Source organism: Mixophyes fleayi, chromosome 2, assembly GCF_038048845.1.
Source record: "Mixophyes fleayi isolate aMixFle1 chromosome 2, aMixFle1.hap1, whole genome shotgun sequence".
NCBI classification, from domain to species: domain Eukaryota; kingdom Metazoa; phylum Chordata; class Amphibia; order Anura; family Limnodynastidae; genus Mixophyes; species Mixophyes fleayi.
Window position 1 is genome coordinate 182425693 of NC_134403.1, and position 16742 is coordinate 182442434.

The following is a 16742-nucleotide window of genomic DNA, read 5'->3' on the forward strand; positions in this document are numbered from 1 at the left end:
ATGTCACCTTTTTTTAGAACTAAGGAAGATGGATCTTTGTTAATGGCAATATTAATCTGATATCCATTTATTCTCTCTTTTTTCCAAATTTTCACGGATTATAACATGTGGAGAGCTTTATAAAAGACAAAATTATATCCTTCCATGTGACATTTGCCTTTTGATATCACCTGCAAAGAAGATTGCATAGACTGGACCTATGAGAAGCGCTCTGATTTGTGTGAACATTGATGGACTTTTTCTCCATTCTAATCTATGGTGAACTTGTTATATGCGCCTTTATACCTTTGTTGTATTATTTGTGATATATTGAATGTTGTGGCATTTATTGTGGTATTAGGCAGCTGTAACAGGGAGCGCTTTTTTGGATCTCTCCCTTTTAGTATAGATTAATAGTATAAATGAGCTTCTAGGTTATTTCACTTTTAGTAGATGGCTGAAGAGTCCCTTTGCCCACTCAAAATGACATTATATTTACATATAGGCAGAGGTGGGTAACAGATGTCAGCCTGTACTTTCAATGAAAAGACTCTTGGTAAAACTGGGTACATTTTATAAAGAACAGAACATTTCTATAGCCACAAATAACAAGATTAATAAAAATGAAAATATACAAATGTGATACAAGTCATTGAGAATTACATGTATCTGAATGCTGGCACTTATAGTTCTACAACAATCAGATAACCATGACTTTCTCAAGCCCACTATAAGGAATAAATTGTTATAAGTTAAAAACATTTAAGTGTCATTTCCTCACCTCCATCGGTAACACGTCCTCTTCTTCTTCCAGTTCATCAATACGGGTCAGGAAATCCATATCTATGTCTGGAGACAGAATTGTGTGTAATAATGCCGGATGGATGATTTCTTCAACCTAGGAACAGATTCATAATCACTGTGTAAATGTCAGGATTTAACTGGTGCGAGTACACATAAATGTATCTTGGACATAGTAATTAAGGATTATTTGCGAATGTGCAAAGGTGCAGCCCTGCAGAGATAATACCGTTATGATGTCATACACCTATGATTGCGCCTGTTTATACAGGTTCTCCTAGTGATTTTTGCTACTAGATGGTGGTGACTGCAGGTGTGTAATACTGTGCTCCTTCTGATACGAGGAGCTGGAGGATTGGGAAGTTCCATTTTCAACATGGACTGAGTATAAAACAGCACTTCAATATCCTCACATGTAAAATCAGATATATATCACAGAATACTATATTTAAATGAATAGTAATAAAGAGCCAATGTTCTCTTACTCCTCTTACTAAGATGGAAATGAGTTTTCAAGGAGATAAACATTGTAAAAGTTGTTATTAAATACGGGAGTGATCCAGAAATTCAATGTTACGTGATTTTTGTATGTTTGGTCAGGGCAGGGTCACCATCAGGGGGTCTGATGTATGGGGGGCACTGACAAGGGGCCAAGGGAGCCCACTGTGACCTGCCTGCCCACCCCTTTGAATTAAACTTTAAAAAAAAAAAAATATCCCAGCTTTGCGACAGATCCCAGTCTCTGATAGGCTGTAAACATACCAGCCTATCAGAGACTGGATAGTATAGATTAATAGTAAAAATGAGCTTCTGGGGGTATTTCACTTTTAGTAGATGGCTGAAGAGTCCCTTTGCCCACTCAAAATGACAGTATATTTACGTATAGGCAGAGGTGAGGAACAGATGTCAGCCTGTACTTTCAAGGAGAAGACTTTTGGTGAAACTGGGTACACTATATAAAGAACAGAGCATTTTTATAGCCGCAAATAACAAGATTAATAAAAATGAAAATATACAAATGTGATACAAGTCATAGAGAATTTCATGTATCAGAATGCTGGCACTTATAGTTCTACAACAATCGGATAACCATGGCTTTCCCAAGCCCACATCAGGGAATAAATTGTTATAAGTTAAAAACATTTAAGTGTCAGTTACTCACCTCCATTGGTGTTTCAGGTGAGTCCTCCGATGGACGTCCTTCTACTCTCTTTGGGAGCTTTACACCACGTGGCCAAATTAGTGTCTCCATGTAGCCTGGGGCGATCTTCCGGTGTTGTCTATAGAGATGTCTCTTCAGCAATTTCTTCTGTCTTTCATAGCATAGATGACGTCTTTTATGTTTTATTTTCCAGTTATCTGTTGGGAGAAGAAGAGGGTCTAGAAACAGATTAGTGAAGGCCTGTCAATAAAATTCTATACAGTCACAGTACACAGGATGTAAAAGCCACTTCTACATAAACTCATCGTAGGGCCCAGGTCAAACACTTGATGAGAGAAGTCTTCTTTCTACATACCTGCTCGCACACGTCTATTAGTGTGCACAGTGCTCTTTTTGTTGATACTAGCCTGTACTGGACTCTCAGAGTTTGCATTGATCTTCATTTTCATCACTAATTGTGCTTTGTTTTTAGTTTGCTCGTCATAGATGTCCCCTTGTACAGCAGTTTCAGTCCTTGCAGTTATCTCTTCATGTATGCCAGCTTCTGATGACCCTTCTGTCTCCATATCCTCGTCATATGGATTTCTTGCTTCTGCCTGCCGCTGGATAGATGCCTCTATCTGCATTGCTTCTTCTTTCTCCAATTGTATGAACCTAAACCACACAAAATCAGTTCAGAAATGGGGAAATAAAGTGGATAGCCTATTGTTATGCTAGTTTAGGGAGAAAAACTTACCTCTTAGCCATCTTGTAGATCTTACGATCAGCTTCACTCGTTTTTAACCATTCTCCTACAGTATAGCGCACACAATCCTTTAGCTTCATATCAGGCCGAAGATGCGTTAGAGAACGAAGTACTGGACTGTGAATAATAAAATTAGATTACAGTTTAGTTTAATATTATTTATACAAACATTGTAGTAGTACAAGAACAAAAACATCACCTGTAATGTGAAATGACATTTGATTAGAAAACAATTTATTTACTGTCCCATCACTGTTTTCACTTGGGGCTTTAAAATTAAATGTTTTTTTGATTCACTGTCATTGGTTCTTCACTAGGCTGTAGATATTATATTTAAAATATCTAACTGACACATAGTGTTGTACATGTGATTCTGGTGATCATATTCTAGCTGATGTGACTATCCATGTACAATAATAGAGATTTGGAATGACAGTACTCTGCGCATTTTACTTTTCCAATATTTAAATTCTATTGAAAAATGTAGATTTTTTAACTATAATACTGTAATACTGATAATGGTAATGGGACCATCCCCACCCCAGTAGTCATCATTACTAGTCCAGGCTTCAAAGGACCATTCACTTTAAAATAAAGAAGGGGGCATCCTCTCAATATCCTGGATTAGCCCCTGTGCTAGACAGCTTGGGCTAATTTCCTCTATAAATGGGAGACCACAAACACTTATGCAAAAAAAAATCTCTAAAAAAAACTTCTGCTTTTTATTTCTTTTAAAACTTTTTTGGTGTAATGGACAAGGGTCTTAGTCTCTCATGTCCATTCTGTTGGATCACTGAGATGTCATAGTTGGCATTTTGGGTCGTAGCCTAGGGCGACCAGGAGGAGCGCCATCATTGTTCAGCAGGGGCTGGTACCCTCTGGGAGGGTAGGGATGCTGTGTTTTATAACTTCCCCATAAAGTTACAAGCCATTTGCTGAACAGGTGAAATATAATATCTGGAGTTTCATACACCTCTGATTGAAGCCACATCAAGGAAACCTTTATATATACATTTCCTGTAAGCTGGCGCCCCAAATGGTTTTTGGACCTATTGAATTTGAATGGATTGTTATGCCTACAGTTGTATTCTTGAACACAGCATCTCAGTATAGAGGTTCACGCACAAATTTAACATTTTAAAGTGCATCCATCATCTACAGACTTTGAAGGCCATTATGATAATGTGCAGAGTGCTGTCACTGGCTCCTATAAACTGAATTGATATTCAGGAAATATTTGTCTCTTTCCGACATCTGTCTATGCATTGAGCATGTTTTGTTTTACCCCAATCATACCAAACAGCAGAATGAATTGACTGTCTTTCTGATATATCTATAAATTTGGCAAAATGTTACTTTGTAAATACAATGTAACATTACTTTACCATGAATAGGGAAAAAAGCAAAACTCACAGATTTTATCATTGTTAATTTGGTCTTTTGCAGAAACTCCTGTTGAAACGTGAAATTTAATTTGTGTAAAATTTAGCTGTAAGTTCATCCATATCTAGTTGATAAGCCTCATGATTAATGGTTCTGCCACAAAATAGCAGCTTCCTCTGTGTGTAGCTAATAGATGCACATTAATGATAATGACTAACTCTTTTACACTGTGACTAGTTTTGCAGGGAGGTGAAGATTGTACAAATGTGTGAACATTACATCAAAGTCCAAATTTCTATCCCTTTATGACCATAATTTTCATTGCAATTAATTTATTAAGCTTTAATAAAATGTATTAATAAAGTAATAGAATGCCAATACAAATCAATATAAATAATATAACATAAATTCTAGGTCTAAATCCAATTGTCAAATAGAAGATACAGTATGGTACATGCATATCAAAAATCTAAATCTAAATAATAGATCAATAATGTGAATTCTGCAATAATTTATAGATGTATATTAATACATGTACAAATAGTGATATATGCATTCTATGATCGGGAAGGGAAAATGTATTCTATAGCTTTCACCATATTCAAAAATATAGATACAACCTATTTTTCATAACCTTTACATCTGGGAGATATGTGACTTGCTGGTATCCACACTTTAGGCTGAATTAATCTGGTATCAGTTGTCATGTTCCATCAACTAACTAACTGAGCCCAAGTTAAAGCTTCGCCCCTCTCCTTCACTCAGTGGAAGAAGCCATATGACAAAGATTATGGCTGGGAGTCAGTAAATAGGGAGTTTGTATTCTTATTAGTGTTAGCTCAGGTCACACAATGGATGCATCCATTGTATATCATACCTCTCACTATTGTGAAAATAAAAATAGGAACAAAATAAACCATTCCCCAAAAATGCCCCAAACACAATTCCGAGTTACCTAAATCCCAGAATTTGCTTATTACATTTTAAATTAATTAATTAGAGATATAATGTACCAGACAAATGTATACTTTATGAAACAGGTCATATTAGCAAATATGCATTAAGAAATTAAGAAATTAATATTCTATTTCTTGATGAACTTAAGTAATTTTAAATGTCTTTGTGGCAGAATAACGTGGAGTGACTGTATTTTTGTTTATAATCAAGGAATACAAGTTGCATAATATAAAAATACATTTTGTAACTTTCACAAATGTGTATGAAAACATTCCCATTGTGTATGAAAACATTCCCATCTAATGTCAAGGTTTAAGTTGTCTGACACCTGTATGTAACCAATACCTCACTACAAGCTTTTACCCTCTTATATCAACCAGTTAGGAGGTTGTTCCATCCCAGGCTATCATTTGTAGTACCAAGGATAGTCTTGTTGGAGTCATTTGGCAGAATAGTCACACTATTAGAGGTCACAACACACACTGGTCTATCTCATTGCCCCAAATAATTGTGGGTGGAACATTAGGGCTCGATATTGTGGAATGATGTGAGTTGATTTCCTGTTTAGTGAGGAAACTAACTCATAGTGACCTTGAAAATAACAATAATTGTGAGTTATTATTTACAGAGATATTCCTTATAACATAATAAAACATTGTTCATACAATATCATCAGTACATACACCATACAGGCTTTTGGGAACTTCAGTATTTATAATATAAAACAACAGTTTAAATACAAAAATTATAAAATGCCTATTAAGACTCATCTGTGTTTACATTGGTACAATAGGTCTTGTCTATTCTATGTATGAGCCCAGTAGGATTGAGCTGTGGACCATATGTCTGATTAGATATATAGACAGTGTCTGTGTCCAGTGGCACTGATAGGGGGGGTAGCGGGTACAAATTACAGGGGCCCGGCCTGCCTTGGGGTCCAAGGCTCGCAGTTAGGTATTTTTTCTTCTCCCACTGTGTGTGGAGGGGAGGCCAGAAAGTTGCAGTATCAGGGCCCCAAATTCCTCTTGACGGCCCTGTCTGTGTCTGGTCACTTCCACAAAACTCAACAGCTATGAGCCAGTGTGAATATCAGGTGGAAAGCCAATTTGTAAGGAAATAGTATAGGGATTCTTTGTGAATACCAGCAATGCCACAATGGGGGAGCACAAGTGCAGAGTGAGATTTATAACCAAAGAAGGTTAAACATCATTTACCGGTCTTATAAGAACTTATAATAAGAATGATTGTGTTGAAAGGGGTATCAACAAAAAACATCCAAATACTCTATTTATGGGTGAAACAGTAGAGCAAAAGGTAGTGGACACTATAAAAATAATAAAAAATAATATTATTAATAATATTAATAATTAATTATAATTTGCATAACACTTTAACAAGCACCCTACAGTGTAAGTAACTCAGAGTTGTATATATAGTACCAGCAATATATGCTCTATCTATCAATACAATTTCCGCTCATGTTATTTCTTTAAATCAATCCAGCATCCTACCTTTACTTTTCTATAATAACCAGGTTGTTTAAACTGACAAATCTTAAAATGCTTATTAGGACTTACCTGTATTTTCACTGGTACAAAGGAAGTAGTATATATAGCTACAGGTGTTGTATATTATGTGACTAAAGCCACTAGGATTCAGCTTTGGATGGTATATCTGATGATAGACAAGGAGCTGGTGTCTCTGTGTCTGATCACTTCCACGATGCTCATCAGATATGAGGCAGTTTGAATATCTCAGGTGGGATGATGCGTTATGTTCTAGATTACAATTCAAAAATAAACAGCCTCAGCTACTGGCATGTGCCGAGACCAGTACATCAGTTACTGGTTTATTTCCATAGGGTGTTCACTTGCCTATACTAGTGAATAATTCAAATTTGGTAAAACATGTATAGATTTACTAGCAGTAGTAGTAGACCTTTTCTCTGGGTTCTCATGATTTGAATTCCTTTAGTTTTCCACGACACAGTTTAGATTATAATATTATATGCAACAATATTAGACTATAAGAGGTGTTATGGAGTTAAGGAAGAATTATGGGTGATAAATAAATCAAGAATAATTAACTTTTAACTCTTTCTATTACTAGTCTGGTTGGTCTTTATCTGGTGTCATGGAAGCTAAACTAAGTTTCCTCCACCTCTGTTTCTGTGTAAATTTTAAACTTCAGTACCCAGTAAACATGAGATGCATTGTAAGAGATATCGGAGGGGGTGTCTGCGCTAAACAATAACAGTAAGAGTGTAAAATATTAAAAGTCACATTCCCTATTTAATAACACAATATAGCAAATTTAATCATATATACCGTATATACCCGTGTATAAGCCAATTTTTCAGCACATTTTTGTATGCTGAAAAAAGCCCCCTCGGCTTATACACGGGTGAACTTACCTGGTGTCCGGTCCCTCAGTTGTTAAGTTCCGCTTTAAGGTAAGACACTCCGTTAAAAAAAAAAAATAGAGAGAGATTTTTTCAGCCTTTTCCTTCCCCCGCAGTGGAACGCATGTGCGTTCCACTGACAGGAAGTTCGGCATTTGGAACGCAAACTTGCGTTCCAAATGCCGAACTTCCTGTTGGTGGAACGCACATGCGTTCCACTGCGGGGGAAGGAAAAGGCTGAAAAAATCTCTCTCTATTTTTTTTTTTTAACGGCGTGTCTTACCTTAAAGCGATCTACATTTTTCAGCAGCAATGATTATGGCAACCTGATAAACACAAAGGTGCCGGAGAACTTGAAAATGGGGAAAGACAGGGAGGAGATGAAGTTACAGGATCTGGAGCCTGAAATCTCTCTAGCACTTTACAACAAAAAAGGTGCATTCTTTCACAGCAGCCTCATTGACCAGAACATAGTTGATTTCTTCATTCCCTTTCTGCCACTGGAGCGCCGGCATGTGAAGATGTGTATCAAGGAAGAGCTAAGACAATATGGGCTCCAGGAGGATGCACATATAATAGAGGCTGTGGCAAATATGATGCCGTACGTCCCAAAGGAGTGCAAAATATTTTCTGATAGTGGCTGCAAACGTGTGAGAGTGACCCTGGAACTCAAGTCCTGACAACTGACAACCCCACCAAACTGCAAGTAATAGATTTTCAAATTTCACAATTTACACACTTAATAATTTATTTGTATTTTATGTGTATACATATTCTTATTTTCCACAACAATGTACATAGGGGGTGAAAGCATACATCAAAATTACAAAATAGCAATAAACTGAAAAACACACATGATATAAAAATGCATATACAGATGTAAATTAAAAACATAATAATGAATAAATCTAAAAAAAAATTACCAGTAGCTGCTGCATTTCCCACCCTAGGCTTATACTCGAGTCAATAAGTTTTACCAGTTTTTTGTGGTAAAATTAGGTACCTTGGCTTATATTCGGGTCGACTTATACTCAAGTATATACGGTAAATATAATACATTCATAAAAATGAAAAATAGAAAGATAAAATTTTTTTTATCAATAAATAATGGCAAGTGCATCTAATTATGACAGAAAACATATGCATCTATATGTTCATTAAAAATATACACATAGTGATAGAAATGATCCAATCAGCTGTATATCACTTGCAATACATGACAATAATGTCAGTTTTTATGAATAACTGTAGCCGGATTCTTAGTCACCAATGGTTGTAAATAATAAGAGAGATTTGATGTAATACTATTGATCCCAGAAATGAGATGAGAATTGTAGCTGATACAGACGAGGTATTACTATATAAATAGGGAACGTGACTTTTAATATTTTACACTCTTACTGTTATTGTTTAGCGCAGACACCCCCTCCAATGTCTCTTATATGTAATTTAAATCGGGTATACCCACTACCCATTGTGACTGCAGCGTTACTTTATACATTACAGCCAATAGCGCCAACTAGGGTTTAAGTTTGGGTACTGTGACTCACGGGGCAATCCTTATTCAGGCTAGTACTGATAGCCACACCCTCTCTTTCTATGAGAATATACACAAAACCTGCTGATATTATCTGGAATACTGAAATGACTTTAATATGTGTAGTAACAACTGTAAATAACAACTGTGTATTAGTGCTCAGTGATTCCTTCTCTTAAATTTTCTTGAAAGACCAAGAAACATTTTATCTATTTTTCAAGCCACCCTTCAAGTGATAAACCTTTCCCATCCCCTGCTCCCCTACTCCCATCTGTGCAGGCCTAAACTACTCAGAAGCTATGTGTACAAACATAGGTCTCTATGCACTAACATACATAGGTCCCTGGTGCTCCATTTTTGGAAAAGAGCTTCAAAATATATAATACTTAGGTAATACATATAACAGCTTTGCCCATAAGTGGAGCAGAGCTGATCACTGCCACCGCAGAGGTGATGAAGGATTTAGTGCATGGCAATAATTAATCACATACCATGAGTCCACTCCATAATTTGCCTTACTCTTGTTCTGGACATCCTCCACCCCCTTCCCAATAGACGGCTATGTAACGCAGCCCTCCGGTGGCAAATATGGAAGAAATAGAGGAGATGCAATGCTCTTTCCCCCATACTTGCCTTGATGTGTGAACCTCACAGTTTCCCCTAAAATTGACTGCTAAAGCGTAGTGCACACTGTCCATTATACTACATCAGAGGTGTCCTGTAGCACCACTGTCTTACTCCCCACTGTCTTTCACTCTGGTCTGTTGTGTGTAGACCAGATGAGGAACCGACAAATCATCAGACTGGCCCTCCAGGGAGATCCTTGGTGGACCCCACTGCTGAGGAGCAGAATGTGATCACCAGGGCCCCTACGATCTTCCATTTGTTGCTGTGCACAATGGAAAAAGTTCAGGAGAAGTCTGAGCTGCTCTTTAGTACAGTTTGCTGCTCATGCAGAAACTACTCATTGCCTCTCCTGTGCTCCAATTGGCTGATGTCGCACAGTCACTCAACCAATTGGAGTAAAGACAAGCCCACTACTTACACTGCAACAAAGGAAGATGGAGGCAGCACAGCAGGAAGAGGTTAGTGTATGGGAGCTGGTGTGTCTGTGTGTTTGAGAGTAAGTGTGTGTCAGTATGAATAAGAAATGTGTCAGTATATGAAAAATGTATGTGTATGAGAGATGGAATGTGTGTGTGCTCCCAGGTGCATGAGAAATGTGTACTCTAAATGTGTCCAAAACATAGTGCCATTACTTAATACAAGCGGAATGTCTTTGGTAAACTGTAGGCATTCTTGAACATCCACCACACATTCCTGTGTCTATGCAATCACATCCCCCTCTATTCATATAGGCCTAGCTCTAATTTCGTAACATATTAGCTGTCATTCTTGATGTTGTCGAAAGCTGATTTTTATCTATGTACTATCTTGTATTGATTTTTAATCAGAAGTGATTTATTATAATTCATCTCTTTAGGGCCATGTGGGGTACATTTTTATTTTATATTGATTATCCACTGGGTACAGATGACACTCCATTCTTCAATAGGTGCTATTATTCTGTTAATGGGACCCCAGCTGGTTCTCTTATACTCACTGGCAACAAAGTATAGGTGTGCCCCCAAATGTCATCACACCCATCCTAACTCAATTCTTCATCAGCTCAGCAGTCAGTGTGTGTGTGTGTGTTTGTGTTTGTTTGTCAATGTGTGTGAGACAATGAGTGTGTGTCAGAGTTAACCTTTGTTTGACAGATGCTATAGAGTTGTAAGTTTGATCATCTGTATCCATGAGATCACTTTTGGTGAATACACAGACCACAGGCTCTCCCTTATATCTATATGTTCTCCCACCCTGGCTGCTCTACATTGTAGTGTGCTTCCCCCTTATATGTATATGTCTTGCCCTCCCAGACTGTACATTGTGGTTTTCCTTCTTATATTTATGTGTTCTTACACCCCATCTGTCACCCCCCTCCAGCCTGCTATGTTGCCAAATACCCTCTTTGTCATTCTCCCCCTCCCTGATGCCAGACACCCCAATATTATGACACATCTCCCTCCACCCCGTCCATACTGCCATATACCCCCTCTGCCACACCCCCCACACCCTGCTGTCAGACAACCCATCTACCACAACTTCCCCCTCAACTGTTGTCAAACATCCCATCAGCCACATTCCCCATCCCTGTTGCCAGGCACCCCATTTGCCAAAGCTCCAACCCCCTTTACTGCTGTCAGACACCCCATCTTCTGCACTCTCCTCCCAGCTGCCAGACACCCCATCTTCTGCACTCTCCTCCCAGCTGCCAGACACCCCATCTTTTGCATTCCCCTCCAAGCTGCCAGACAACCCATGCTGCCACTGGCCCCACCAACACATTGATCCTCTCTTCTGCCAGAAGTCCCATATTGCTGTATCTCATCTGCAACCATTCTCCCCTATCAGACACTATGCTGGTCTCCATGCACAACTTTCAGAACTGCACTGGAGACATTAGAATAGAGAGAGAGAGAAAAAAAAGAGATTGCATTCAAAAGCATGTATAGTATTTCTATATATTACTATTATTATAAGTATATAATTGTGTTAAATTTTTAGGATTCAGGTGCAAAATATTTCAATTATAGATAATATATAAAGTAAATCATGACCTATTTTTGTTTGAAGCTTTTGGTATGAGTGCAGGCAACCTTCATTGATTTACTTTTATAAATGTCAAACTCTATTCATTCATACCACTGTCCATCCAATGACTTCTGCCTGTTACTGTAGCTTCACTATCTATGATGCATGCCCTGTAATATTCAAAATGCATTGCGTGCATAATCTTTGAAGTTTTGTAGTATGGTTGCAGGCCACCTTCGTCTATGAGCATCACCATTTGTTTATATACAGCAAATTAGGTAGCTCTTTACAATTGGGTATCTACGTGTCTAAATATCTATTGATGCCTCTGTCCCTCTAATGACATCTGATTGTTACTGACTCTTCACTAACCATGATGCATGCTGACTAACGTTCCAAATTTAGTGTGCGCGTATTGTATCAACAGTTTTATCTCTTGCACCTTACACTGAAAGACCCTTTCAAAACTGACAAGTATTGAAAAATAGAAAAGATTACAATGTATGCCTTCTGTCACCTGCATTATTACATTTTTGTCAGACATGCAGTTCTCTTTGCCATTCCTTTATCTGTAGTGACCAAGTTTGCAACATATTCTGGGTTACAGATCAACTGGGATAAATCTAATACCTCTCCACTTAAGGGATCCTGCCCAATTGGTCCTGATGTCCAACTACCTCTGCAATTGACTCCAAATTTAAGTACCTGGGTATTTGGATCTCTAATGATATGGGTCGTTATATTGAATATAATGTTCAGCCTCAAATTTACCATTTAAAAAGTAGGATGCATGCTTAGAAACTGTTGCCAATCATTGTTACAGGTCAAGTCAATCTTTTCAAAATTATGTTGCAACCAAAGTTCTTGTATGTTTTACAGCAAGCACAAGGATATATACGGTTTATCTTTAAAAAATAGATCATTATTTTTCATTGCTTGTATGGGCAGACAAGCGAGCTCGTATTAAATTTACCACTTAATGTAGATCCAGGAGAACAAGAGGACTTGCTCTACTGAACCTTTGTTTGTATTACTATGCCTCACAAATGGTGCATATTAGGCAGTGGTTGATGTCAAGAGACCGTACTGATCTTTATGACTATTTTCTTAATGACACAGGATCCCCACAGTCCCGGTTACATATTCTCATGGCAGGCAGACGCACTGTTCTGGATCCCCCTCTGGTATCCCAGGCAATTAAAATCTAACACCTTTTGGTTAAGCTTACTTCTGACTCTGGATATGATTTGGAAACTCCCCTTTGGCTTAATAATGACTGGGCGAGCTACAGCAAATGGATGGGTCAGCTGCCTGGTGCAATTTTGGGGTTCATTACTTTGGGTATTTGTATGAAGAAGGTGTTCTGCGATCCATTGACCAAGTTAGATTGTCTCATGGTGTTCCCAGGAGTTATTTTTATAGATATTTACAAATCAAGCATGCTCTTGATTCACAGTTTGGTGGGACTGTTCCCCATCCTCTTGATAACCCACTGAGACTAATGTTGGTGAGACTTGGTCCCCAAAACCTTACCTCTTCCATATACTTGATTCTTTTAGATGGCTTTGGTGTCAGCAGGCTCCTGGGATTGCAAGTTGCCTGATTTAGGTCTGGTTAGTGATAAGGACTGGGGTGAAATACTTAAGAGTGCCTATAAGGTGACTGCATCTGTAAAATTTAGGCATATCCAGGTCTTTATCCTCCATAGGGTATATCTCACTCCTCTATGGCTATCTAAATTTAGTGGAATGACTTGTCTCAAGCGTGAGAGCCAGCTGAGCACCTTCTAGCATCTTATATGGGATTGCTTGATGGTGTCTGACTTCTAAAGTGATGTCATCGACTGCATATTGAAACTTGAAGTGGGTGAACCTCCAATTAGTCCAAGAGTATGCCTCTTTGACCTAGCTCTGGGGGGCAGAATGGATAAGATTATAAGACAGCTACTGTCCACTTTGTTCATGTTGGCCACAGTTATTATAACTAGGAAGAGAATGGCACAGTAGCAGCCGAATCTCTGCGACTGGGTCAGCCTAGTTAATGACACTGTTGGTCATGAAAGGTTATTGTATACAAGTCAAAATATGTTAGAAAAGCATGAAAAGATTTGATACAAATGGAGAATATCACCCTTTGTCCTGGAGGAGCTGCAAGAATTAGATTGCTTGCTGTGATCCATGCCAGGCAAACACCCAGTCACGCTGCCTGCCTATGTGCATATCAAATGTTTCCATATTTCATTGTGATATATTACCTTGCCTGCATGATGTAATCTGCATTATCTATTTTTCATGATGCTCTCACGATGTGCATGTACATTTCTTATGTAGGAGACGTTATTACATCTACAGTTCTTTATGTTTATACAATGTTAATATATATGACACTTGTTAATTGCCCCTGTGTGGGTTTAGTTTTTGTGTTTGGCAGCACGGTGGCTAAGTGGTTAGCACTTCTGCCTCACAGCACTGGGCTCATGAGTTCAATTCCCAACCATGGCCTTATCTGTGTGGAGTTTGTATGTTCTCCCTGTGTTTGCTTGGCTTTCCTCCAGGTGCTCCGGTTTCCACCCACACTCCAAAAAACAAACTAGTAGGTTAATTGACTGCTATTAAAATTGACCCTAGTCTCTCTTTCTCTGTGTGTGTGTGTATGTTAGGGAATTTAGACTGTAAGCTCCAATGGGGCAGGGACTGATGTGAATGAGTACAGCACTGCGGAATCAGTGATGCTATATAAATAAATGGTGATGAATATTTGTTTTTATACAATAATATAGCATTAACAGCTGCAGGGATCAATTCACAATCCCCCAATCAGGAGTAGCTAGCTAGTTCTGCTCATTGTCATCATCATTGCATGTTGCTGCACCAGCCTTCCAATTGATTTGGCTCCTGATAGGTGTGTATGCGTCTGCATTCAGGTCTACCACAGTCGCGTCGTGTACAGCACTGTGAGCACCCTTGTATGTTGCTTTGTGTGTATGATCTCATTGAGATCCCACTGTTCTATTTTTCATGAATTCCGATGTGTCTCAGATGAACTTAAGAAACTAACACCAATGTGTTCTATATCTTGTAGAGATTAAGATATGCTTGTGTTTGTGATGCCAGAAATTCACAAATATGGATAGTTTCAATTACTTATTTATTTAATACACCTCTCCTGGGAGAGCAGGCCTTTCTCCCGCATCCTTCCAACTTCCTAGTGATGAAACGATTCCCTTTACCCTGTTCCCCTCTGTACTCACACTTCACTTCCCCTCTGTGAACTCCAGAGGGCAGAGGTAAAAATTCGGCAAGTATGATTTAATAACAAATGGTTGTGACTGTTAGCAGTCAGATATTACCCTTAATGAATTTAACTTAGCCTAGATTGAACAAAGCTAATATCTAACTGGTCCGTTTAGGTTACAAAAAATGACTGCTCTAACAAATGTTTCCATCTGTGTCGAATTACGTGGTCATCTAAAACCACCGACGTTTCAATACAGATTTTACGTGATTATTTTTCAAGCTGTAGATCAGTGGGTTAAGCATGGGGACAGCAGCTGTGTTAAACAAAGAGAACAGCTTGCTATATTCTAAAGTGTCCATCGAGGTCGGTCTCATGTATTGACAGATGAGATCACATAGAGTAGAATGACCACTGTGAGGTGTGAGGAACACGTGTAGAAAGCTTTATGTTTTCCAGCACTTGAACGAACGCTCAGTATGGTCTGGATAATGAAGATGTAAGGAATGAAGGTGAGGAGAAAGGGGAAAATGGAAAGGAAAAGTCCACAGATAAAAATCAAGAGGTTGGAGAGCGTAGTGTCACTGCAAGACAGTTTAATGATGGGCATAATATCACAGAAAAAGTGGTTTATTTCTTGTGATTTATAACAAGAGAACCTGGAAATTAAAACAAATAGAGGTAAAGATTCTACGAAACCTGAAGCCCAACAGACACTGGCCAGAGAAGCACATAAGCAAGGGCTCATGACTGTGGCATAATGCAATGGGTTACAGACAGCAACAAAACGATCATAACTCATGGCCGTCAGCATCAACAGTTCATTGCACACTAGAGATATGAAGATGAACATCTGAGTCATACACGCATATAAAGAAACTGTGTTATTCCCTGTTAAGAAGCTAATAAGGATCTTATGCAGTGTGACTGTGCTTGAGGACATGTCCAAGATGGACAGGTTACACAGAAAGAAGTACATGGGAGTGTGGAGCTGAGGGTCCAGACAGACTAATAGAACAATAGTCATATTCCCACCAAGAATGAAGAGATACATGAAAAGGACCAGGACGAAGATCAAAGCCTGGAGCTCCGGAGCGTCAGAAATCCCCTTAATAATGAAGTAGATCATCATAGTCTGATTTGTGACATTCATCAACTCAGTTTAAGTAGTAAATCTGAAAGAGAAATACTTACTGATTTAACTTACTATACGACACAAACAAAATAGGATTGAATGTGATAATTGCATTATTTTCTAGTGGATATCATCTACAAAACTACAGTACAAGATGTATAAACAAGAAGAACATAATACTTATAATTAGGGGAGAACTATAAAACATATAAATTACATGTGTAATAATCCTATGTGCTGACAATACTATATACTTTTAACCCCTTCAAGACAGAAGATTGTGATCAGACTTATTGAACAATGTTGTGGCTTTACCTTGGATAGCTTTTTAATTATTTAACTTAACCAAGCAAATGATTTTCTGGGGGCAGGTGAGGGGCAGGGCTGCTGGGCTTTCTTTTAGTTGTATATTTAAATAGATAATTAATTTTATAATTTTATAGGTGTTAGGATAAAAGAGGCAATTGCAAAAAATACAATCTGCCTTAATTTTTCCTATAGTTAGTTTTATTTTCTTACCTCAAAAATATATATATATATCATGGTCTTTGGGTTATATTTACTAAACTGCGAGATTGAAAAGTGGAGATGTTGCAACCAATCAAATTCTGTTTACCATTTATTTAGTACATTCTACAAAGTGACAGCTAGAATCTGATTGGATGCTATAGGCAACATCTGCACTTTTTCAAAGCCACAATTTAATTAGTAAATATATCCCTTCATCATCATCATCATTTATTTATATAGTGCCACTAATTCTGCAGTGCTGTA

The 16742-nt window shown here is 38.1% G+C and overlaps 1 protein-coding gene, 1 long non-coding RNA gene and 1 pseudogene across 8 annotated transcripts in view; 1 reads left to right on the plus strand and 2 right to left on the minus strand.

The window, feature by feature from the left end:
* The window catches only part of LOC142138401 (uncharacterized), a 135261-nt gene extending 128460 nt beyond the window's left edge, over positions 1-6801 (minus strand). For 2 of the 3 annotated variants that reach the window (XM_075195049.1, XM_075195051.1), the window contains exons 1-4: positions 6605-6801; positions 2679-2804; positions 1943-2596; positions 761-877 (exon numbers count right to left, since the gene is read on the minus strand). In XM_075195049.1, the coding sequence (XP_075051150.1) occupies positions 761-877; positions 1943-2032 (207 nt within the window). In that variant the 5' untranslated portion in view covers positions 2033-2596; positions 2679-2804; positions 6605-6801. The remainder of the gene's footprint in view (positions 1-760; positions 878-1942; positions 2597-2678; positions 2805-6604) is intronic. The other variant, XM_075195050.1, reaches the window with a different exon arrangement.
* LOC142138405 (uncharacterized) overlaps positions 1-16742 on the plus strand; it is a 54728-nt gene that overhangs the window by 33109 nt on the left and 4877 nt on the right. For 4 of the 5 annotated variants that reach the window (XR_012688023.1, XR_012688025.1, XR_012688024.1 and 1 more), the window contains one exon: positions 794-1351. The exons of the other annotated variant lie outside the window; for it this stretch is intronic. This is a non-coding gene — a long non-coding RNA (uncharacterized LOC142138405). Of the gene's footprint in view, positions 1-793; positions 1352-16742 lie in introns of those variants that run through there. 5 annotated transcript variants of the gene reach the window in all.
* Positions 15067-15986, minus strand: LOC142140588 (olfactory receptor 8D1-like; annotated as a pseudogene).